This window comes from Strongylocentrotus purpuratus, unplaced genomic scaffold, assembly GCF_000002235.5.
Source record: "Strongylocentrotus purpuratus isolate Spur 01 unplaced genomic scaffold, Spur_5.0 spur5_scaffold_4, whole genome shotgun sequence".
Lineage (NCBI taxonomy): Eukaryota > Metazoa > Echinodermata > Echinoidea > Camarodonta > Strongylocentrotidae > Strongylocentrotus > Strongylocentrotus purpuratus.
This window is the reverse complement of record NW_022145610.1, coordinates 31,988,243-32,014,058: the sequence shown is the minus strand read 5'-3', so window position 1 is coordinate 32,014,058 and position 25,816 is coordinate 31,988,243. Positions and strand designations below refer to the sequence as shown.

At 38.5% G+C, this 25,816-nt stretch overlaps 2 protein-coding genes and 3 non-coding genes across 5 annotated transcripts; 1 reads left to right on the top strand and 4 right to left on the bottom strand.

Annotated features, from left to right (window-relative positions):
* Positions 1-10,409: 10,409 nt before the first annotated feature.
* LOC105439474 lies at positions 10,410-16,922 on the top strand. The gene is made up of 4 exons (XM_011668498.2): positions 10,410-10,542; positions 11,979-12,122; positions 13,985-15,082; positions 16,744-16,922. The coding sequence occupies exons 1-4, from the start codon at positions 10,410-10,412 to the stop codon at positions 16,896-16,898; spliced, it is 1,530 nt and encodes a 509-aa protein (XP_011666800.2). The 3' UTR covers positions 16,899-16,922.
* Positions 16,923-20,276: 3,354 nt separating this feature from the next.
* On the bottom strand, positions 20,277-24,956 carry LOC574574 (60S ribosomal protein L7a; the record flags this gene model as incomplete). The annotated part of the gene is given in 6 exon segments (XM_011668501.2): positions 20,277-20,650; positions 22,372-22,572; positions 23,023-23,243; positions 23,969-24,118; positions 24,798-24,878; positions 24,881-24,956. Coding segments are annotated over 6 exon segments (831 nt in total), but the record flags the coding sequence as incomplete, so codon positions are not given.
* Positions 21,619-21,694, bottom strand: LOC115929390. The gene has a single exon (XR_004066465.1). It is a non-coding gene; the product is annotated as a small nucleolar RNA SNORD36 (small nucleolar RNA).
* On the bottom strand, positions 22,673-22,749 carry LOC115929387. Its single transcript, XR_004066462.1, has one exon. It is a non-coding gene; the product is annotated as a small nucleolar RNA SNORD36 (small nucleolar RNA).
* Positions 24,495-24,573, bottom strand: LOC115929394. The gene has a single exon (XR_004066469.1). It is a non-coding gene; the product is annotated as a small nucleolar RNA SNORD36 (small nucleolar RNA).
* Positions 24,957-25,816: the final 860 nt, after the last annotated feature.

Here is a 25,816-nt window from a genome sequence, read left to right as displayed (position 1 = left end):
GTGTAAACTTTTTTTTTTTGACTCACACTGTATGTATCCGTTCTAAACAGTGGATTATCTAGTATAGAGATGATCCGGCGTAAGAACCTAGCTCGATGGAAGATCCAAAGGGGGAGGGGGGTATTGAAGGTCATCATGCAATTGTAATGTTTCTATATTTCAATTTGTGATGCTTTAAGCTTTTGAAAGTGCCTTAAATTGATTTTTTTTTTTAATAGTCTCCGCGATCTTTCTTCTTCTCGCCCTCTCGCCTTCTCGCCCTCTCCCTCTCTCTTTATCTTTCTTAAGCTCCCCCTCCCCATCCCACTCCCATCCCACTCCCCTGCCCTTACCCTCCCCTCTGACTCTTTCTTTCTGTCTGTCTCTTTCTCTCTCGCACTCTTATCTATCATGTCTTTTTCTCCTGGCAATATGACACAATCTTGCAGGCGGATGTTTGCCTCTTAATTTCCAAACTATACGGCAATTTAAAACAAAGCTTGATTGTACGACCAGTACCTAAGGCAGGCGCGGATCTAGGATTTTCCAATAGGGGAGCCGGAAATTTGGAAAGTGTGCAGACCATTTTTTCAACTCAACATACCAATACTGACAAGGTCATATTAGAAGCACCATACCGGTACAATTTTTGACATTTTCATCGGGGGGGGGGGGGTTAAAGCCTCTTTCATGACAAAAGTTTCATTAAATTATTAGAGAAAGAAGATGATTCGTTGTTATATTCTCGACTCTAAAATAATCCTTGTCTGAATTCAGTTTTCCCCCGCTCGCGAAGCGCGGCAGCTTTGACTTTTCATAGTTTAATGATATTGTTAGAGGAAGAAGATGATTGGTTGTTCCATTCTCGACTCTTAAAGGCACACTGTCCTACTTGTAGCTACTTGCTCCCTCTATATAGAAAACTTCCCCAATCGGCGTCTGCTGGTCCCCCATGATCCTCTTTTTCTTATGTTAAATGAGAGCTGTGTGTAAAGTCAGTACGGGCAGGATTTTGTGTATTACGGGCCGGACTTTGTTGCGTGAAAAGTTACCCTTTATCGGAGATTCCCGGAGTGGGAGGGAGGGAGGAGGGGGAGGGGGGGGGGGGGCTTTCTTCTTTTTCTTTTCTCCTTTTTTTTTCTCTCTTTCTGCTTCTTTTCTCTTCTTTCTTTTCTCTTTTCTTTTCTTTTCTCTTCTCCTTTCTTTTCTCTTCTCCTTTTTTTCTTCTCTTCTTTCTTTTTTCTCTTCTTTTCTTTCTCTTTTCTTCTTTTTTTGCGCCGCCAATAGGGGGGCCGCGGCCGTTTCGGCCCCCCCCCCCTGGATCCGCCACTGGAGTTAAGCTCAAATGTAACTTTATTACTTGATACATACTTATCAGATCGTGAGACTCGCACGGTAGCACCCATACATCGTTGTGTCCGTCTTGTTTGGTTGGTTCTTCGTTTAGATGGCGCTCTTCAATCTCAAAGATTATTTGCGCCAGTCAATTTCGTGTATAGCTTTGGCGTGGGCTTCGGAAATCAAGCCCACGAGCGACTTTCCTTGGTGAAATGAAATTAATAGTGATATGGTTTTATAAAAAAAATAAAAAAAAAAAAAGGCTGCAATATTAAAATTGCATAAAATGCACATAAAAGGCGAGATGGGAGTTAGTTGCAATTGTTCATGGAAAAACCGCAAATACTTCATTTTATATATTATTACAGGATCGACATAAGTTAAGGGGATCCCTGATAGCTTTAAAAGCTATCTAAAACGATTAGTATCGTATATGTAACCCAATAATTCACGAGTAAAAATTGGGTTAGACATCAATAATTGTTTCAGATTGGGGTTGTTCAATTTAATCCTTTCTTTTAAGAGACGTCTATCTTTGTCGTATTTTGTACAATAGAAAATAAAATGTTTAATTGTTTCATCTTCTTGACAAACTTCACAAAGACCAGTATCGTGTTGGTTAATTTGAAAAAGGTAATAATTTAAACTACAGTTACCTACTCTTAGTTGTTGTATCAAGCATTCTTCTCTGCGAGATAGGCCTTGTCTATGTATGGGCTTTGAAACGTCGCTATGCAAAGCATATAAAAATCTACCGTGTTCTGCATTGTCCCATTCTGCTTGCCATAATTTGTTATAATGGATCAAACGAGAGGCTGCCAATTCACTTCTTGTATTTGGTATAACTATGTCTATACACCTTTTCATGGCTCCTTTTTTGGCAGCCCGATCTACGATCTCATTGCCCCTAATATCGCAATGTGACGGAATCCATTCAAAAGCAACACAAACATCCTTAAACTGCAAAATATTAATTATGGATAAAATTTCATTTACAATAGCACATCTAATAAAGTATGAATCGATCATTTTGTAAAGCTGACAAAGCGTCGCTAAAAATTACCACCGAAGAGGATTCAATAAATGTATTAATCCACTCTAGTGCCATTAGCATGGCCACTAGTTCTGCTCTCATAATACAGACATGGGATAATCTAAAAAATTTCACCACATTATAATGAGACACATAAAATGCGGCTCCTGTCTTCCCATCCTCGAGTTTAGAACCATCTGTATATATATATGTAAAAACCCATTCCATGAATTTCCAATGCTATCTAGAACAATCGATTTTATTTCAAATGGAGGCATTTCCCTTTTTTGCACTTTGCCATGGTGTTCGAAAGACACTTGTGGTCGTGCTAACCGCCATTCTGGGATTTTCGGCAATAAGTTGGTTTGCCCTTCCACCACTACTTCGTCTCTAAAGGATTGCAGTTTAAAAGGTCCTTCTCCTATCTTCCATTCTAAGTTATTTAAATCATAGTCATCACCCAATACTTCTTTTGTTGGGTGGTTTAAAGTACTAGACAGTAAATAAACTCGAAAGTTATCATTTAACAACCTTCTACGATATCTCAGAGGCAGCTCCCCGGTCAAAACTTGTAAAGCCTCCAAGGACACATTGTGTATTGTGCCTGTAATAATTTTTAAGGCTCTGTATTGGATAGAGTCAAGTTTTTTTGTTAAAGATATACAAGCAGAATCATACATTTCACTCCCATAGTCCAAAATGGATAGGATAAGTCCTTTATAAATCATCATCAAAATCTCATACTTACTTCCCCAGGGGGTGCCGGAGACACAACGTAGCAAGTTTATTCTTTTCTTACATTTATCAATGATAGAATCTATATGGACAGACCAAGTTAAATTGGAGTCAAACCTCACACCAAGGAACTTATACTGCTCGCATATAGGCAGATTATGTCCTTTTATTTGTAGAAGAATATCTTTCTTTTGTTTGTTGGTAAAGACTAATACTGCAGATTTGGTAGGGGAAACGTTTAACTTCCACGTCCAACACCATATCTCAAGCTCATGCAGGGCCTCTTGTAATTTCCTGCGGGCCAGCTCTAAATCCTTATTTGAACACCAGATTGCAATGTCATCAGCATAGCAAGATAATTTAACATCACTTACATTTATCTTGAGATCATTTAACATTAAAGTAAATAATAAAGGACTTAATGAACTTCCTTGCGGGATTCCATTTTCTAACGTGTAGTGGCGAGACATATAGTTATTTATCCTCACATTAGAAATCCTACTCAATAGAAATGCTTTTATAAAAAGTAACATTTTTCCACCAATGCCTAAGATAGATAATTTTCTTAGTAGACCTGTTTTCCATAGCGAATCATATGCTTTTTCTAAATCAAGAAAGACCGCTACGGTATTGTCTATGTGACATATCACCACAAGGTGGCGCTGTTTACTTTTGACTAATGCGATATATAAATAATCATTACATCCCCTTTTCATCAAATACAAAGAATACATATATTTTTTTTGGTCAAACTATCAAATCCGATACAATGTGAAACCACTATTCAAATCCAGCCAGGTTTGAGATTAAATGAGGTTCACCTCAGAAATAAAGTTCCAATATAGTCCAGTTCTATACTCGAGTGTTCGTTCTAGTGGAGTTCTTCCAGTATTTGCTTCCTTTTGCATGAACTTGCTTGTTCGCTTTTCAACACGATCCTCTGGCAAATATTACAACTTCCCAAGTAATGATATTTTTTTTTCTTTTTCTACAACATTTAAAATGTATAAGTAACAGGGTAGAATGTCTGTTGCTCCAACTTTACCAGAGGAATGTTCTGCCTCTTGGATAGTACAGTTTTCCTACTTCAACACTAAATAATAGTTGAATACACTAGATACATGCATATATAACTATGAAACTAAAATGAGTGAAGGGCCAAGGGGTTGACTACCCAACACTCCAACTCTATACAAAAGGACATTATTCTGCCCCTTTTAACTTGTACAGTTTACTACATGTATTTACAAATCTAAAATAACAGGGCGTCTTCGTACTCTCAAAGGATAACGACGTTCACGCTCATGAGATGGTTTATTCTCACTGGGGCTTTTTGGCGATGTCATGTCTCGCGAGTTGGTTGTAGCTTCTGCTGCGATCTCGCTGTCTTCGTAGTCAATGGCACATACGCTTTGTTCACGTCGTGGTCGCGCTTCTGAAGATGACGTCTATTTGGACGATAGCGACTCCCTCCTTCACTTTCGATGATGTATGAACGAGGTGATTTGTCTTTCTTGATGACGACCGCTGGTTCCCACACCTTACCATTTTGGTAGAAGACTCGCTCACCAGGTTGTAAAGATGTCAGATCTTTGGATCCCCTGTCATAGAACTGCTTTTGACGTTCTTGCAGTTCCTTTTTCCTTTCCAGCGGGAGCTCTTGATGCACAGGTTGTGGTCCAAGTAGTCTGCTCAAAGTGGATAGCATGGTGTTGGTCCTTTTGCCCATGCATTAGCATATAAAGGCAGCCCGTCTCCTGGCGTGTTAATATAGGCCAGAAGAGCTAAAGGATCGTCTTCACCTTCTTCTGCCGACTTCTTCAAGAGACTTTTAGCTATTTGCACAGCTTTTTCAGCTTTCCCATTGACTGTGGGAATCTTGAAGAAGATGTTGTGTGTCTCAATCCATACTCGACACAAAACTGCTGGAATTCTGCACTTGCATATTGTGGTCTAATATCGTTATTATCTCTTCAGGTATGCCATGTCGTGCAAACTGCTGCTGGAATACTGCTATCACGGCTGTACTTGTACTTTTCGGCTTGTTGATTTCCAGTGTTTCACCACCAACTTGCTGGCGCATGACAAAATTTGTATCGATCAACAGTTTCATTCTTCTGCGGATTGCAGTGTTTCTCAAAGGCATCTAGCATCGCCTTCCAAGTAACTTCATGTGGGCCCGTTTCATAAAGCAGTACTAGAGGTCGACTCTATGTTAAGTGTCTTGAACATCTATCTACCCTTTGCTCCCACCATAGGTATTGAAAAAGTTTCACCTTTTTCTTTTCATCTGCTGTGACAGTCAGGTAAGTGCATAAGCTCAAATTCTTCCCTCCATAACTTCCATACGTGAGGAAGATTCCTAGCTTCCAAATCTAAGGGTGATGGAGGCTTCAAATGCTCCATGCCACTGGTTATTCAAACCTCTTGATGAATCAAAGTTCACTGCAGTATCCGGTCACTACCTGTTCATTAGTCAATGGAGCATTTCATGGATGTTATATCCGGTCACGCCAAAATTGTGGAGCTGTTCCCTTGCTGAAATTCGCTAATAGATCATACTTGATAGCACAGGTATTCCATCAACAGCCACTTTCACTTCTGACACCATATATTCAGGCAAGAGGCGCCAATATGCGAAGAAGGCTACCAGTTTGCATGGTAAAATGCAGTCAATATCTAGGTATGTACATTTATTGTGCGAAATAAAGCCATCAACAACAAACCCGTTTCTTAATCAAATTTGTTAATCATACTGAAGGCTGTAGGTGAGAAATATATTTAAGTAAAATAATGATAGGACCCCAGACGTAATTGAATAAAACATCTTTGTTTTCATTTTTCATTTCATTTCATTGTTGTTAAATCATGCATTTATTTCATATAAAAGGAATACATGTTTACATTCAATACCAGGTCCATGTTCTCTTTCCGAAACCATGGCAGGTCGCACTACATATAAAACATATACAAACAATAATGCATTACAGTTATATCGATCATGAATAATAAAAATTATATATTAATCATGTATAGTTACAGTTTTATACATTAATCATTGATCAATATACATTACATTCATATATCAACCATGTATGGTAACAATCGTGCCTGCATCAAGAATGCTTAGGTTGGCAACAAAAATTAAATAATTTTAATTTTAAAAAAATTAAGGGGATTATGATTTTCTGAGCATGTGGGTAAAGGCTCGGAATAGGAAACGATGTAAGAAAATGGGTAAGAGATGGGAAAGTAGAGGGTACATTATAGGTTGGAGATAAAGAGTAAACGAGTGAAAACAAGTAATTCCACCTGGAGTGGACGGAGTGGAAGAAAAGCTAGAGAAAGTAGGGGGTAAAGAGAGAAGAGGGGAGAAAGGCAAGCGAATGGAGTAAAGGAGGCGGAGGTTGGAGAGGTAGGCGAGGAAGAAAACTTTAGGAAGAATGAGAGAGAGAGAGAGGAAGAAGAAGAAGACGAAGAATAAGAAAAAGAAGAAGAAGACGAAATAAGGCAAAGAAGAAGAGAGAGAAGAAGCGTTGAAGAGAATGGAGTGTTAATTAGAGGTCAAGGTATTCCACATCCTTCCACTGTGATTCTTTTCTTGCATTGAATATGACAAAAGATGACACAACTGCGTACCTACTTATGTTCTGAAAGAAGAGGTTCTGAACATTTCCTGAGTACCCACTTTAGCCGATGTGTGTTGTCCCTATTTATTTGCCCCCTTGCTCCTATCTCAATAGCATGGTATGTCACACTGTAACCTTTGTTTCTTACTTCGGCCACAAGTTATTTGTACCGGTCGAGCTTTCTCGTGTGAGCAGCATTGGTGTTTGTCTCAAAGGGCACTGTTAGTTCGATCATTAGCATTTCTTTCATTGATTCCCAAATAACGACGAGATCTGGGCGTTGAGAAGTTACATAAATATGGGATGGGATGGTTCCGCCCGCAACGGTGAAACCCTGAATATCGGCATAAACTTGTTCGTGAGGGAGAGACTCTTTCACAGTTCGATAAATATACCTAAGAATATTATCTATATTATCTTCGTATCTATAAAGAAATGTTGAACAGTTTGATAGAATGTGGTGAAGGGTGCCAGCCGTAAGTGGGCAGAAAGGGCACTTGTTTGTCGGTCGTTTTCCCCACCTGTAAAGATTTGCGTATGATAGTAAAGAGTCAATACATGAGTTGGTTACAAAGCTTGATACCCTCTTAGGTAGATTGTACATTATGGATTTCCATGTGAGATTGTACATTATGGATTTCCATGTGAGGTTTTCGTCTTCCAGAGTCAGTAGTTTCACAAACTGGCCTTGGCAAAGCAAAGGTTCAACGGACTTCTCCCAGTACGTTGATGCATCATCTTCTTCTAACACGTTTTGACACTCTTCTTACACTCTAAAAAAAAAGATACCCAATATTGGGTAAAATGTTACACTTTACGAGGGTAAAAAGGGAACATGCATGTTTGTTGGGTAAAATTTGACACAGGGGTGGTTGGGTAAAAATTTACCCAGCAAATGTTTAATGTTTTACCCAACTGATGTGCAATATATTTGACCCAATGTAAAAGGTAAAATGTTACCCAACGACAACCATGTTCCCTTTTTGACACAACATTGGGTAATTTTTACCCAACTCATCCTGGGTACTCGTTTACTTTGTTGTTGTGTAATTTTTTACCCCAAAGTTGGGTAAAATTTTAACCCAACCTTATTGTATGATTTTTTATTTTTACATAGATTTGGGTAAAAAAGAAAATTTGTCCGAGGAGTTGGCTGGAAAAGTACATGCTATATGTAGTGTAGTGTATAAGTAGCAGACCTCTCTCTCTCTCTCTCTCTCTTGGCTAGACAGTCTTTCGCTTGGCGTGCTCGCAGTAGGTGGTAAAGTGTCATTTCATTGGTAAACGTCTTCACAAAGCCTGGTTCGTTTGCGTAAAGTTAATGCTACGGTCACAAAGGTTCGTACGAACGATAATTTCGTACGAATCTCCCTGTTTTTCCATTGTCTTCCCGAATTTCCATTGTCTGAAAATCGTTCGTACGGCGTTCGTAGCAGTTTGTAATGGCATTTGTGACCGAGGCTTTAAAGATACATCTGCCCAAGCTTCAATTGGAATTTTTTTCTGAGCATTTTCAGTATGTTATGACAATTTACATCGTTTTTCCCTAACATGACGTCGATAAAATCGATAAAATCGTTTTCAGAATAGGCTCCGTGCAGTTACACATCATAACCCTAATCATGACAAAATAGCATTGTAGCTATAATGCCTAGGTTACATTTGCCGTGGCGGCCATGGGGTCAAAAATATCTACGGCCAATATCAATGATAGTTATAGGGCCGCCGCAGCATTCTCACGGTCATATACATAGCAGTCACATAATAGTTAGGGTAGCCGCAGGGCGTATTTTTAATTTCTTAATTTACGTCTGCCACAGTGGGGGATTCCGGATTTCTAGCATGGGATCAAAATGTTTTGCGGCTCGCAGGCTCGAATTCCCAAGGGAGGTTTGTCGACAAACCTAGGTTTCTGTGCGTCATAATTATGACGCGTTTCATGACGCACATAAACCTAGGTTTGTCGACAATCCTCCTTTGGCAATTCGGGCCAAAGGGTTTGCAATTGAGTTCTAGTTCGAAACGATCGATGCCCAGACCCGCGTTTCGTTATACGACGTTTCTTTATACGACGTATCGTTAGTAAGCATACAAACACACAATTTCATCGTATGGCTTTCCCGAATCGGTATACGTTTCGGGATAGCTATACAAGAAAAAAAAATTGTGTGTGGACACGGGGGTAGTCTCGTATAATGTTATTACAAAAAACATACATTTACACACACCCATGTATGATCTTTTTCGCTACATATATTAATAGTTTCATTAAGTTTATCTGTTACTCTAGTAGGCTTCAGGATGTATGAATGAGCCTAAGTCTGACATAAATTTATTTAAGCGAGGAAAACTTTCGTCGATGTTCAAGAATCAATGGTGTAGCTCCAGGCAAAGAAGATGACGCCATTCTTTACAACACCTTCCCCATATCGATGGCATTATTCTCTTTTATATCCTGCATCAAAAATTTGTTGGCTTTTGATTGGTTGAGAGCTCGTCACATGACCAGAAATATTTGACCTATTTTTAGAAAGTACTATATGAGAGCAGGGCATTTGGTTTACTATTTGGGAATTGAAAAAAAAATGTGAATTTTTTTTTTTTGAATTGAATCAATTTTATTTTTCAAATCTTAATTTAATGAAAACAAAATATTTTAAATCTTTTTAGATAAAAATTGACATTTTTTTTTTTTTTTAATAAATTTGTGATGCAGGATATAAAACAAATATACCATGCCTTCTATTCGAGGTACTGGTTAAACTATGGGCCTCGGAGACTCCAAAAGTACCATTTGCTTCGGGGCTGCGCCCCTCAGCAAATAGTACTATTGGAGTCACCTCTTGCGCATAGTTTTAACCAGAATCTCTCAAGGCAGTGTATATTTGTATACTATGTTATGTTCACTCATCGAGTTTGATCTTTGGACTTTAAGATGAACTACTTATTATTAGTAGGTCGACTTGAGTCCTATAATAAAGGGAACGACAAAGATATGGCAAACAAACAACAAATGATGGGGAGTGACTTCGGCATAATGTGATGTTTTGCTTTGAAATCATAGAGGCTGTTCACACCGGCAGAGATAGCGCGCGCTAGACCGCGCTATCTCTGCGGTTTGGAAGGTACAACGTCGTTTCGGTCCGCCCAACAGCGAGCCACGGCGAGCCAAAACGGCGTGCCACTGGAGCACTTCTTGGGGGTGGTCCACGAGAGAGAGCGCGGTCTAGCGCGCGCTAGAAGACCGCGCTATCTCATTGCGGTGTGAACAGCCTAATAGATAAGGCCTACAGCGACTGAAATTTTGTCAAAGAAGTTGCATGAATGCATCTTTCAAGCGTAAAAGGTTAGGAAGAACTGTTTTTCTTTATAATTCTCTCTTGCCTCTTTGAAAGAAAAAAAACAGTGCTTTTTGATAGACAAAGTATGGCAAGGCTATATTGGGTCATTGCAGTCCCAGCCCGTCTTCATTAAAAAATCTTGTCTGGTCTAACTTGAGTCTCAAGCAGTGCTTTTCTGGTAGTTATATACTGCCACGAATAGATACTCTCGAAAGTAACTTTTGATAGGGCTTTCATTTGTCATTTAGAATAACAACTTTAGTTCATGACGCTGTCAAGCTGGATAAAAGTCGAAAGATGGCTTGTTGTTTTGTCAAAAGACGGAACGCTGTGGTAGTATTTTTGATTTTCCTAATGACGAGTTTCTCGCGAGGTATCGATAGATCAGTGGGAATCTTCCAGAGTGAGCTTTGTGAGGACTTGGGATTGACTACGAGCGAGTTGGGGCTTGCGGCGGGGTTCGCCATCGGCTTCGTTTATTTCTTTGGTAAGTTCAGGCGGGTAATCGAAATATATCAAGAGTGACGATGAGGGGATCGGCCCCTTGATTGTTTTTAAATTCCGTAAAAATGAGTAAATGGCGTCGTAGTTGGCGTCGTAGATAATAGGGACTTTTAGATTTGCCGAACGACAACGTGGATTGCTACGATCGACGTCCTTTTAATGCACTGCCTTGAATGGACGTCACAGGTATCAGTCCACGCAAATCTAAAAGTCCCTATTAGGCTCCTTCAAGCCTTTTATTTCGTTATGTAGTCAAATTTAATGCACAAATTCTTGCTAAGTGCCTCGTTACAAATTATTTCATTCACCTGTTATGATTAAGTGTATAATAATGTTTGTGTTACCTAGAAACGATTAATGTATACAATTAGCATTCTGACTATTGAAATACAATTAGTCATAACGGGTACATGAAATAATTATTTGTAACGAGGCCGCTTTTTTAAAAGTACTATGTTCCATTATGCAGGCCCAACAAATGAAAAGGTGGGGTTGGAAAATGTCTTCAAGTGGGAAAATAACGACCAACTGTTGTCAAATCGACTTAGGAGCTATAGAGCCAATAAGTAACAGTCTTGATTTTCAGACGACCGTATGGTCATACGTTTTATTCTGCGCAAAGATTCAATCAGTTTAATTTTGGCCATCACAAGAAGTGGGTTATTGATGTAGACAAATGCTCATGTACCCTTTACAGCTCATTTTATGTATGTTATTACCAAAGAAGAAAAAAGGCCAGTCAGTCACCCAATAGTGTCTGCATGACAGTGAAGTCTAGCAAGTAAACGGGTTTCCTTGCATATTTAGAATATTAGGACACTGCTAACGTTTAAATTTCACAGATAGGACATACAAGACATAATTATTCATAATTCCTGCAAAGTTCTACAGAATTTGAGGTTGGCTGCATAAGGGACATAGTACCTTTAACATAAATGTGTGCATTATATTTGATAACATTACGAAATAAATGGGTTTATGGAGCCTGGTCTACCTGGTCCCACCTGCATGCATGGTCCTCCCTAACAACAATTAGGACTTTTCGATTTGCACGACGAGAACGTGGACCACAACGTGTGACATCCTTTTAAGGCACTGCCAGTGCCTTTAATTTTGTTTACAACATACTTTGTAAAACAATGTTTATAAAATTCATGTGTAATGTTATCGATCTTGTGTTATATTGTTATATTTTATGTAATCATGCTTGATACATTATGTTTTACTTGTTATTATTTTTGTTGTTAATAAACTCAAACTCAAGAAACTCAAGACTCCAGAACTGGTATATTGCCTTGCCGGGCTCATTGCAGGAAGATAACGCAATCGAAATTACTCCTCCTGTGCAATATGAGTAATATACCTTTAATATACGTCAGGCATTATTCAAATGATTTAATATATTATTTCGTCTTCTAGCTCCATTCGTGATTCTAGGATATCGACAGCTGGGAAACCCAAGACTAATCATCATGGTGGGAGCTATTTGTACAACATGTGGAACGATTTTCTCTTCTCTTTCCTTGACTCCGGTGATATTTTGTCTATGCTTTGCTTTATTGGGTAAGACATCCGATCCATTCTTTAGTTTTATATAATGCTTCTTTGGCATGTGGTTTTTGGGCAACGTTTCACGAAACCGCCATAAATACAAGAACAAGGACATCACATTGAAACGCGTGCATGGAATTAAAACTCGCATAATTATAAGACATAATTTATAAAGACACGTTTTAATGAGATGGCGGTGAACTTGTTATACCACGGGTTCGTGAAACGGTGCCCATGCTTCTACAAACCTTTCAAGAAGGCAAGCTTTCATTCACCCCTGTCGACTTTTATTTTCAGTCCAAGTGAGTCTTCTGCAGCTTCTCTGCCTTTTCAAAGCTACTTTTAATTATTTGTATTGGGTACGTGTCCTGCTCTGCGTGGACCATTAATCAGGACGTTTCACATAACTTGTCATCAGTGACAATTAATGACAGTTTTTTGTTATAAGCTACTAAAATCCTTGCTTCTGATTGGTTATCAGCAGATTTGTCACTGATGTTTGTCATTAAAAAAGGGCTTTGTGAAACGCCCCCAGTGCTTTTCTTATTGGCTGCATCGGTGATATGTCACTGTAACGTAGTACCAGACAATTTTCTCATTCTCACATCAAACCTGTTATTTCCCTGCGTGATTCTGAGAGATTGAAAATATCTTACAACATCAAAGTAGTTTTTTTACAACATATTTTTTCTAATTCCTTTGTGTACTCAGAACAATGAGTATGTTTTATGTTTTTTAATTATATTAATGCGCTTTGTATCTATTCGGAAGCCGATTTATAATGGAATTTATTATTCTTATCATGTATCATTATTATGGTGATTTTGGTAGAGCTGTCGTGTTCTAGTTGATACGTCACCGGATTGTTCATGTCCTTTGGCAAGACAAGTTTATCTACATTTGCCATTCTCCACCTCGGTGATAAATGGGTACCTGGTAGAGTAGGAACATTACCGTGGTTGGATTGGTATGTGCGCATGCGCTTGTATAATGGCGTCTGACCGGAATACTCCCCAGGGAGCGGAGCGGCATGTGCGGAGTAGCAACTATATTCAATAACCACGGGATAATATTAATTAAAATAGTAAAGCGCTTGGACACGTAGTAGGCTTTTAAAGGCATCGTTTAAAGATAAACTTGAGTCTGGTAAAAAAAGAAAATGAATTCTCACAGAATCTAACGAAACTTACACTGAATGTTCAAGATTACAAATAAATGTTATGTGCCAAACAATTTTGGAAGAAAATGTATACTGGCTGAGGAATGAGCATAGAAATATAAGGAAATCAGGGTAGTACTAGCCCCGACACCATGTGTGTTGTCCCATATACATCTTTCTGTGTCAGTATTTTTTACTTTACCAAGACTCTGCCAAATTTATGATGATTTTGATAACTCCAGAACCTTGCATTACACACCATTATACTTGCATGCTATATGATCAACTTTTCTGATCCATTCCACACCTTTTCTTTCACAATGCAATCGCATTACCAGAACTCAAGTTTATCTTTAACAATGTTAAATCTGAGATGCACTGTTATGGTATAATATTGAAGCCCTAAAAAAAATCGCGCTTCAAATTGATCAAGAAGTGCCTCAAAAAAGTAAAAAATCTTTGAGTGACCGGTTTGTCCATACTCGTTTTCCCCAATAGACTGTAGTGTTATGAAACCGTTTGGCAAACGCAAAATTTGGTTTCGATTTCCAATCATAAATATCTTGATAATCAGACAGCCGATAGGCTTGTAAAAGTCATGGGGTTCTTGACTGACCTAAAGGTTTATAATTATCATTGCAGCATGAGCAATATCCAGGATTTTGTTTCAGAATCTGATCCCTGTGACTATTATTATTATTTTGTTCTTTGATAGGACTTGGTAGCTCTTTGGTTTTCGTCTCATCTGTCATCGTCCTCAAGGAGGTTGCAGAGGAACGATTCGACGTAATGTACGGGATAGCTACATCCGGGTTTGCCTTTGGAACCATCTTTGTACCCATTGCAGCTGAATATCTGCAGTTGATCTACGACTGGAGGGGTGCTATGTTGATACTAGGTGGGCTATCCGCAAACATCATCCCATTCGTTATCGCAATTGGACCTTCAATAAGGGCTCATGTAAAAAGTACAAAAGAAGATACGATGTCGGAAGACAGCGGGACGGAAACTGGGGTATACAGCTCGAGTGACAATAATTATTCTTCAAATTTTTCGGAGTCATCGCCCAATTCAACAGACGACGAAGAATCTATAGGAAATAAAAAGTTACAAAAGAGTCAAATAAAAGAAAGGCCAAGGCTGTATTCTGAGGATGAGATAGGTCTTCATAGTGATTACAGGTCAAAGGACTGCGCCAAACCGAACAATCGGGCGACAAGGATTCAAATCGAAGAACAAACCCTAAGATCTTTTTCATCGGAAAAAATGAGAACCGGGAAGGATAGTAGTAGTCACAATAGAATACCAGGAAGTTACGAATGCTTCAACAAACTGTCCATAATTTTTGAGAGCTTTAGAAGGCTTTGGGAGCCCTGTCTGGTGGTCTTATTTGTGGCGTACTTCGTGGTGGGCATGGAGATCGTAGGATGGCGCTCCTTATTCGTTCCACGAGCCATTCACATGGGTCTGTCACTGACCCACGTCAACATTCTAAACCTGACATCTGCTTTTGCCAACTTCATTAGTCGTCTCACGCTTGGATTGGTTATGAAGAAATCTGGGAATTCAAGCACGGTTTTCCTTTGCTTGGTGATCCTGGAGGGACTTTCAAAATTCCTCGACGTCTTTACTCTCCAGTTTCCGGTGATGCTGGTCTGTTCCTTTCTCTCCGGAATCGCGTTGGAAGGGATGGCCATTTTGCCGATTATCCTTGGAGCAGAACTTTTGTTGGTGCCTGCAGACTTTGATATCCTCTTCGTGACCCTCGAACTGATGCATGGTGCAGGGTTTTTGGCAGGAGGAACCATTTCAGGTAACACTTCTGAAACAAATTTACTCCTTGACTAACCCTGGATAACTAGCTCCTGAACAACTACTCCCGAACAACCGCCCACCCCTGATAAATATCCTCCAACATTAATATAGCCCATTTGTAATTTACATCAAGACAACTACCCCAACTACCTCTTGAAAACTACCCCCCGATAAACTATCTCCGCACAACTCACTTGCCCCTGCCAACTGACCTCTAACATTAGGGACTTTTCGATTTGCACGTCGACATAGTGGACTGGTACGTGTGATGTCGACGTGCAACTCAAAAAGTCCCTATTAGCAACCCATCCTTAAATTACACCGATGCAATTACCCCAAACTACCAGTTGACAAAATTACTACCCTCTGGAAAACTATCCACCTGATAAGTCTCACCTATTAAAACTATCCCTGCCAACTAACTCTGGACTTTTAACTATCCCCTCCACCCCGAATAAATATCCCAAAAGAATCCTCTGCAGAACGACAACTCGTGGACAACTACCAGTGAAAATCCATCCAACTCCGAACAACTTTGGATAGATCTGCCCCGGCCCCAAGAATTGTCTAAGAAACTACTGCCCGTGCAGAGGTTAATTTTGATGACTACTATTCTTTATCCTTTAGATATTTCCAGATTAAGAAAAGATCTGTACCCACAAAATTACTGATTATCAATGTTTTTTAACCTTTTTTTTTTCTTCCATAAAGTTGACAAATTTTTGTGAAAAATAAAACCCCTAAATTTTTCTGGCGCAGAATTTTTAAAACTCTCTTGCGAAAACTGTTCCCTTTTTGTATTAATACACGTATAATGGTAGTGGAATGATAAAGCGGGTAGGCCTATGGAGTAGATGAATTAATGTATACGTTAATTACATACTTCAGGTGCGATTAGAACATGATATTTATAATTTTGTGTTTACTGCCCCCACCCTCCCCCCCCCCCCTCTTTCTCATCTCTACCTCCCAAATAGTCGACTTTGCCTCTGATTTCGTATGTCTCCTAACAAAGTGAAACCTAATATACCCTGTATGACTTAATTGAACATGATGAAAGAAAAAGCCAAACTAAAAGAGAGAAATGGAAAGGGAAAAGGAGGGGGAAGACGCTTGGACCTCCCTCTGCAACCCCCCCCCCCCCATTAAAAAAAAATCCCATTTAGGTTTTCCTCAGTAAGACCAGACAAGGTAAAACATTGAATTGAATTGAATATATAATTTGGTTTATTATAGTATAATGGAACTGAATATTCTCACTTTAAAAGACTATTTCGGGTTTTTTTCTTTACAAACTAAGTCGTAGTTTGCTTATGCGCTTTCAAATTTCATATTTAAAACAATAATGATAGCGATGATGACGGTGATGCTAATAATAATGATAAAAATCGTAATAGTAGCACATGTAGGCCTAGTAATAGTAATAATAATAGTAATGATGATAATAACCCTTCGATCTACTTAGAATAGATATAGATCAAGGCTAGTGCAAAATATTTATTTCACTTCATTTCGTTTCATTTAGGTCGAATTTATTTATATTCATTCATTTCCAACCAAATACAAATCCCATGATAATAAAGGAGCACCAATTCAATTGTATATGTATAACGCGACCTATTGCATGGTTGACTAAATTGTGTTGTATTCCTTTGACAGGTCTCATCGCAGATACAATGGGATTCAACGCAGCTTATCTCGCCTTAGCAATTGTCAATGGCGCCACCTTTATATTGGTAGTAATATTCAAATATTATGAAAAAAGGCGAAACCATGCAAGTGACAAGAGTATGGTCACTTCAGGACTAAAATGATATACATCGAAAGGTCCACCAATTTTCAAGACAAAGAGCATCTGACCTCCAGAAAAGCAAAGAAAAGTGAATAGGCATAACATAATTATGATTACTTCCCGGCGGCGTCATTTTTTTCTGCGGCACAGATTGGGGCTTTTTGTATAAAAAGAGGTCTTGATTTAACCCTAACCCTAACCCTAAACTTTCCCATAGGCTCAACACGCACCTAACCCCAATCTGTGCCGCCGAAAAAATAACGCTTCCCAGCGTCACACCTTTTTAATTTTGTTATATCATTTCCGGCAGTATATATGCACTAGTAACAATTCTTATAACCGATTTGAATTTGAAGTATATTAACAGTGCTCTTGTTTGGCCACTCATGATTATTGTTATTCATATAAATATACTTTTCCGGCAGTACTATTCTATTTTTTTATAATAATATTTATTTTGATCCTGTTATTTCTTGTTTGTTTTAAATGTCATTTGATGTACCATTGTCATTTTATGTTTATTTGATGTATTTACATTGTTTCACACGGCGCCAATGGAAATCAGGCTTGTAAATGTTTGGGCTCTTTTAACCGTGTATAAATAAAGATTTCAATTCAATTCAATTCAACTACGACTCTATAGTCGGTGTGACCGAGGTACGAGCTTGTTGAAAGCTTGGTGGCAAAATGAATGGTATTTACTAATTCATTTTTCGCTGTCCGACCTATTATTAGGCGGAGGGCCAAAGTCAAATATCATGCTAGGTTTCGATTTATTCGCCACTACCATACAAACTATTTGTGATGTCAATCAACTCCTATTCTTTTTAAATTGGTATCAAAATGTTGATAATTCAATTATATTTCATATGACATCAAACTCATGGTGATTCAAGATTGCCTTAAAATATTTTTTACAAAATACTATTTTTCGTCAAAAAGGCCGATTTTGGGGACACTCCCCCCCCCCCCCCCCCCCCCGATTTAGAGGTGTTCGCTGCAAATTAAACAAAAAAAAAAACAGTGAAATATTGTGTGTTATGAAAAAAATCTTTCGCATAAACATGGTGTGCTTAGTTTGTGTGAGAATGGCAGGCAAACCCCTCTTTTCTGACTTTGGCCCTCCGCTTATAAGTATGGCCTTGTGTAAATTTCGTTGCTTTGTAGCCACCCGTTCGTAAAAATGGGAAGAATTGCAGTGTTTACCTAAGAAGAGATGATTAATAACGATACAAATTATATTCAAAGGTAGGGTCTATATACATGTACTTCTGTCAAGAGAGTAAACCACGAAAGTTCACAGAATGCCTGAATGATTTGGGTTAAAAGCCAATGGAAGGTAAAATCTATTGTCGGAACATTATATAGTGAAGAAGAAATATAAAAATGACAAGTACTTTCATGAACTTTTTCAGTTGTTTTTGTTACAAATTGGACAAATTGCATCTTTTTAGCACAACTTCCTTGTCTTTCCAAATTTCAATATTTAAATATTGTTTCACCTTATTTGGTTAAACTGATTCAATTCAGTACAATTTCAGATGTCGTCATATTTGATGATGTATATAAATCATATACACTATAATATTCTTATTGCATAATTGCCAATTTTAACTGGATTATACTGAATCTTCCTGGTTCTAAACGCTTCGAATCCATAGTTTAATAACCAATTGATGAATAATTTGTTGCATTCGATAAATCAGTGGAAATATAACATAATGTATGGAGATCTAAATGAATTTTGAATAATATATAATATAATTATAATAAAAGCAAAATTAAGCGCAAACAAACTGAACTGCATCGAGTCAACAAATTTATTGTTAATTCTTACTCAGCATGTGTTACACTTTCAAGAATATTGAAAAGAAACTCTTGTAGGTAAGGTCATTCTAAACAAAGGGCGGATTGACAAGTTACAAGAAAAAGAGTACAATATATATCCAATCAGCTGGGATAAGAGGAGCATACAAGCAGAGACAGAAAGAAAAAGAAAATAACAAGGTAGATTGAGTGAATGGAGTATCCCTCAGATCCCCTTATTGAATAACCCAAAAGGGAAGAGATGAGGAACAGAGGCAGAGATAGAGAGAGAGAGAGAGAGAGAGAGAGAGGGGGGGGGGGGAGGGAGGGAGAACGAGAGGGAGAGAGAGAGAGAGAGAGAGAGAGGGGGGGAGGGAGGGAGAACGAGAGGGAGAGAGAGAGAGAGAGAGAGAGAGGAGAGAGAGAGAGAGAGAGGTTGGAGGGAGAAAAGACAGGGAGAGAAAAATATAATATAACGCAACCCCTCTCAGCACTCAATTGTTCTTCCGCCTACTTAGTAAAACCATACTTTAACCAGTACCATCAATATTCTCTTTACTATCATCAGTATACTATTGTCATCCCCATCACTATAGTCATTGACATTATTGTCACCTTTGCCAGGCCTGATCTATGTCATTGTCTTATCCTCCTAATCATCTGATCTATTGTCATCATTATCACAATTGTTACCAGCATCAATTACCATTACCATCATCATAGTCATCACCACTCGTCAGTCGTCCTATAAGCTTCATTCACCATCACCACCATCATTGCCATTAGCATAAGCATCCTCATTAATACCATCGTCGTTTACCGTTATCATATTCAGCGTCTTCATACTGTCTTTATCACTTCCATTAGGCCTAAAAAAAAAAAGGGGGATGTTGTATTGCCCTTTAGGTGTCAGAACCTGGGTCGGTCGGGTGGAAATCTTCCTTTGTTTTCCCCTTCAAAATAGCGACCGCGACTAAAAACCATCAACGTCGCCCAAATCTCGATGGTTTCTAGCTGGTGCAGTGCATGGTATACAATGTACACGAGGCGGGGGCTACTTGTTTACGCAAGCAGGATTTTGAAACTAGGGCTGAAGACAAGTGAAAATTTGGGAATAATTTTATATATTTATATCCGAATTCACTAAAAAGAATACATACTTTTTATTCATTAAACATTTTTTTCTCTAACAAAAATAGTTTTAAAAAAAAAAAAAATTAATCAAAAAGCCAACCGTAGGTTACTAGGTTTTCAAGATTTTGGGGTCGGTCACAATGGGCAACATTTTTTTTTTTTAACGCCTTATCATCACCATCACAATTATGGTTACAGCATTCAATTATCAATATCATCATCACCATCATTACTAGCACAATTACTCGTTCCTATCAACCTCCAATACCATCACCAGCGTCTTCATTGCTCCTGCCCCCATTATCATTACTACCAACTTCATCCTCATCACCATCACCACCATCATCACGATCATCATCATCCTTCTCACCACTATTCCCACCACCAAAACAAAATGCATGCAGTGGAGATGAACATCTTCACACTGAGATACAGCACATATCAAACAATAATCTTAATATTTGTTGTAATGGTCATTTATTCCATACTTATTACATAGCAGAGATGTACTTTTGTCATGCTTTCAGTCAAGAAAAAGCGAGGATGTTTTGGAAGGTGTCCAAAAATGAGAGTGCCGTTTGTTTGTTTGTTGAGTGGGTTATGAAACCGATACGAATAACGTTGAAATAGCCTGGATGTGAAGTTTGCATTCTGAGAATGTGCTATCAACATGTTCTTCAATGACAGCAGCGAGAGAGCTGCCACTGATTCAGTCTGTCTGTGTGGATGGGTTTAAGCCCTTGCTTCTAGCTCCTTAGACTTGAGCTTCTCAAGCTTGTCGATACGGGCCTGGCTCTTGCTACCCACCTGTCCACCACCCCAGTGACGACGGATCTGGAAAGGGAGGGATTTGAAGAAAAAAAATGTAAATATATCAATGATATTCCAACCTTAAAGGGATCGTTTAACAATGTTAAATATGAGATACACGGCCATACGTGTTATCAGTGTCTGTGATATGGTGTAATATTGAAGCCCTAAAAAAATTGCGCTTCAAAACGATCAAGAAGTGCCTCAAAAAAGTAAAAATCTTTGAGTGACCGGTTTTACCATACTCGTTTTCCCCAATAGACTGTAGTGTTATGAAAACCGTCAGGCGAACGGTTTTCAAAATTTGTAATTCCAATCATAAATATCTTGATAATCAGACAGGCGATCGGCTTGCAAAAGTCACGGGGTTCCTGACTGACCTAAAGGCTTATAATTATCATTGCATCATGAGCTAAATCCAAAATTTTATTTCAGAATCTGAGACAAAGTTACCGGATCCCTTTAAAACAGCACATCTAACGTTAAGTTACATCATTCCCGAATTCCCTATAGGTTAAATTATTTTTAAAAGCTCAACAGTTAGGCCTAAAAAAAATAATGTTGTATTGCCCTTTAGGTGTCAAAACATTGGTCGGTCAGTCAGAAATTTGGGTTCGTCGGTCAGAAATCTTCTTTCCTTTTTTTTTAATCGGTAAACAAAAAAATTAAAAAGCGGACCGTAGATTTCAAGATTTATGGGTCGGTCGAAAAGGGCAATACAACATCTATTTTTTCAGGCCTTATAGCTCCAGCAGCCATTATCAACCAAATAACTATCCTCCCAAATAATAGCTAGTCATTCATTGTTATTCTAATCCAATACCTCTCATCTCATACAAGGTCCATTTAAACCTCAGGTGGTGAGGAGCATCAGTTCCCCCCCCCCCCATTCTTTTTTCACTCAATTTATCATTTAGTAATGCATCGTACGTACCAACATGTATGTTCTCGAATAAAACCATCAACCATATATTACTTCATGAAGTACTCTTTCTGCTCAGTTTTAAAAAGCTCGATTGTTATCTTCAGGTTATGATTTCAGGTGAAGAAATTCTTACATCATTGCAGAAGAGAGTAATTCACAATAGTATGCTATCACATATAACTCCTCACAAGCATTAATCATAGCACCTTTCCTTAGATATCATCTTCCCTCTACCAATCCCATCCTCCTTCGTTTTTTTTTCTTCCAATAGTAGCCAACTAATTTTCACGTCCAGAGTACCAAGTCCTATTCACTCTTAATTATTCAATGTATCTTGGGGAAAATACAAATCGCCTCATGAGTTCTCGGTACAGGATGTTAATGGGGTGCCCTGTATTAAAGTTTTAGGCCATACCCCATGTACTTTCAGAATCTCCAGCTCTTCTAACACAGAAATAGGAGAAACTCGGTGTAGCATTACCCCTACACACCCTAATCAAGTTATACAGGGAGAGAAAAAAGTCTAAGTTCACTTTATACTCTTTAGCTGCAGTCTACTTTCCCGTGAAAAACAAAATAAGTAAACCACGGGTAATAGTGAGCACTACAAAAAAATATGTGTTTTTTCCCCCTCAACCACGCCCCCTTGAGTAATAAAAAAAGAAGAGAGGATTTTTTTTTGGGGGGGGGGGAATGGCATCTAACAACATTCCCCTCCTTTTGAGTAAGAATATTGGGGGAAAATAGGGAAGAATCATGAAAAAAATATAAATCTGGAAACCGATTTAATTTGGGTAATTATCAGGCCTGGTAAACTGACCTCTTCAAATCTGTCATTGTAGTTGGTCCTGACTGTGTCTACCAGCTTGGAGAGGGCGCTCTTGTCCTCGGGGTTGACCTGGGTGAACGCAAGGCAAGCTGCGTTACGGCGATGGACCACCTGACCGAGCCGAGACTTTCCCTTCACGATGCAGTAGGGAACACCCATCTTACGGCAGAGTGCTGGGAGGAACATCACGATCTAGAATGGGGGAAACATGGCAATAATAATTTATTTAATTTTGATTATTGTTGTATTTTTCATTAATATTTGATATCAGTTATTTTCTTTTTTATCTCCTTCCGCTCAGTTTTAAAAAGCTCTATGTGTGATCTTCATGAAATTATTTCAGGTGAAGAAATTCTTACATCATTGCGGAAGAGATGTTTTCAACTATAACATGGACAGATTTATATGGTTTGCAGAATTTTAAAACAGTAAAATTTCTTATATCATTGCAACAGTTGAGGCAGCTAAAAGTACACATGTATAAACTGGTCTATTCAGGAGCCCAAACGATAAGTTCTATGAAATGAGGCATACCTCTACTCTTGACAAAACAGCATTTAAAATCCACCTTGGTGTTGCATTAAGATGAAGAATGGTACATCTATCAATTCCAAAGAAAATTAAAAGAAAGGAGTCACAAACCTCGATGGGTTCGACATCATGAGCAATGGCAACAAGCTGAGCTTTCTTGGACTCGATCAAACGGGTGACAGTGTTGACACCGGACATGATGCGAGCTTCACGCTTAGTGGGAACCTCTTCACGTCCCTTGACGCGATCCTCGGCACGGGCCCTGAGCCTGGCCTTCTTCTCCTGCTTGGTCTCGGGGCGGTACTTGTGCATCAGACGAAACAGCTGTGTAGCTGGAATGCATAGGTTAAAAGGGAATCACAAATTATAGCAACATAATGTTTCAAATAAAAATTTGGACGATTTGGTACTTCCATCAAGTCTCAGAGGGGGTTATGTTGTAATCACTTTCTCATATAGCAAATACTCAAAAGCATCATTGACTTGATTAAGTATGGAAAACTTTATGAAGACTAGGGGCGGGTTCACAATATCCTAAGGCGAACTTTAAGTCTAAAACATTATGGAGAGCCATTTGTAGCCTGAAAATCTGTAATTGTGAAACACCCCCCTGAGGGTATTTGAAAATATCACATCAAGTTACATTTAAGTACTACTACTCTTTCACTTTGTACCTTTTTCTCAGTTTCCGAATGTTAATGAATGATGAAATTATAGTTATGTCATTTGGCTCTGAAAACACTAAAAAAAGAATGCCAAATAGAAACATCTACATGTACTTCAATTCTCTAAACCCTATGGCTGCCATCTGAATTTACCCATCACCCATAGTGCCAATCAGTCCCTTCGAAAATAAGCGCAGAAAATGAACATGCCATGATAAACAAGGTGCATGAATTCTAGATCCATCCAAAACACAGATTAACAAATAAGATCTTCATCAATTAAAATCGATATTAAAACAGGATTGAAGATGATATTTTACCCGTTTCTCTATCAACACCGAGTCAAAAATAAGATCTTCATGAATTAGAATCGATTGAAAAGGATATTTTACCTGTTTGTCTATCGAGAGCCTGGCTGAACTGGTTGATGGAAGGAGGAACCTTCAGACGCTGGTAAAGGACAGCCTTCTGGCGCTGGAGGCGTACATACTTGGGCCAGAGGACAAAGCGGGACAGGTCCCTCTTGGGCTGGACCTCATTGCCTGGGAGATTATGAATCAGAGAAAAATATAATATGAACATTACAAATTTATAGACAGCACCAAATTATGGCTGTTTATGGGGCAAGTCCAAGGTAGTTTGTCCTGTATGTATGTGTGTATCAGGTTGATGGTTCTACTGCAGCTTGCATGTGACATAAAATGGCAAATGTAGTGGACTTGTCTTTAGCATAGCTTGATTTCTTTCAATCAAGACACACAGAAATGTTTCAAAGTGCCGTGCACACAACTCTGCAACTTTATCCAATATTAATTAAAGATTGAAAATGGCACACTGAGCAAAACTTTTTCTTAAACACTCCACTGTTTTCTTTATATACTTTCCCACCACTGAATAATGAAAATGAACCTTTCATGCTCTACTCAGTTTTAAAAAGGTTGGCTTTTCTCTTCATGATTTGTCTCAGGTGAAGAATTCTGTTGATACATCATAGTAGAGCGATTAACACAAGACCACAGTCATAAGAAAGCTTTTCAAGTTCAGTTAAAAGTATAAGAAAAGGTGAATTTAATATGATGCTAAACTAATACAAATTTGGAGCTGCTAAGTTTCTTGAACATCAAATCATATCACAGCCTTCATAAGAGTAAATACTGCTTGTTCTATGAATTAAGTTGCAAATAAAGGATTAGTGTAACTGGCAAGTTATTTCTTGCTTACCAATTCCAAAGTTCCTTGTCCTCTTCTCAAAAAGGGGGTTGACAACCTTCTTAGGGACCGACTTCTTGGCAGCATAGGGGTGGGAGCCACCTTCTTCCCCTTGACTTTCTTTGCTTTCGGCTGTGAAAAGTGAGAGAAAAGGGACACGTTAACTTCAATATATCAATACAAAAAGTACACTGAGTTACCATATTTGCTTGGTCATTTTGGGAGGCTGTATCTTTTGATAGAAACATTGGTGAGTGTTGAAATTTGAAATGTTTTCTTCCAGCGGTACTTGTGCATCAGACAAAACAGCCGAGGGGCTGGAATGCTGAGGTTAAAAGGGAATGGATAATTATAGCAACATAATGTTTCAAATAAAAATTTGTGAACGATTTGGTACTTCCATCAAGTCTCAGAGGGGGTTATAGTGTAATCATTTTCTCATATAGCAAATACTCAAAACCATCACTGACTTCATCAATTATGGAAGACTTTATGAAGACCAGTGGGGGGGGGGGGGGGGTTGACAAAGCTCTAAAGTCAAACTTAACTCTAAGTTTAAAACATTATGGAGAGCCATTTGTAGCCTTAAAATCAAATATATTCCACATCAAGCACATGAAATTTCCTTTTTAAAGTTTCTTACCATATTTGCTTGGTCATTTTGGGAGGCTGTATCTTTTGATAGAAATATCGGTGAGTGTTGAAATCTGAAATGCTTTCTTCCGTTATAGATCTATAGATGATTTTTTTTTCTTCTCAATTATCCAACCATAATGGTGGAATGCAAACCATAATTGAAAAATCGTTCAGACACCCTAGACTACTAATAATTGGGCTGCTTTGGGGCAGTAATGCTATTCGGTAATGGAGAAAAATGTGTGGTAACCGTGGTCGTTTTGGTTAACATTTTTTACAAGAATTTAAAAATTCATTTTCATATTCATGAACTTTCATTTTTTGAAGCCAAGCCAAGGCTAAGATTTAGAAGCTGTTGATTGTGTTTGCATTCTGATAAACATAAATTAGTAGTA

What these genes read in the sequence shown, in the direction of transcription:
- LOC105439474 (XM_011668498.2), top strand. Translation starts at nt 10,410, where the DNA reads ATGACGAGTTTCTCGCGAGGTATCGATAGATCAGTGGGAATCTTCCAG. An exon ending in CGGCTTCGTTTATTTCTTTG is followed by an intron (nt 10,543 to 11,978) that starts GTAAGTTCAGGC and finishes TTCGTCTTCTAG; the next exon opens with CTCCATTCGTGATTCTAGGA. An exon ending in TCTATGCTTTGCTTTATTGG is followed by an intron (nt 12,123 to 13,984) that starts GTAAGACATCCG and finishes GTTCTTTGATAG; the next exon opens with GACTTGGTAGCTCTTTGGTT.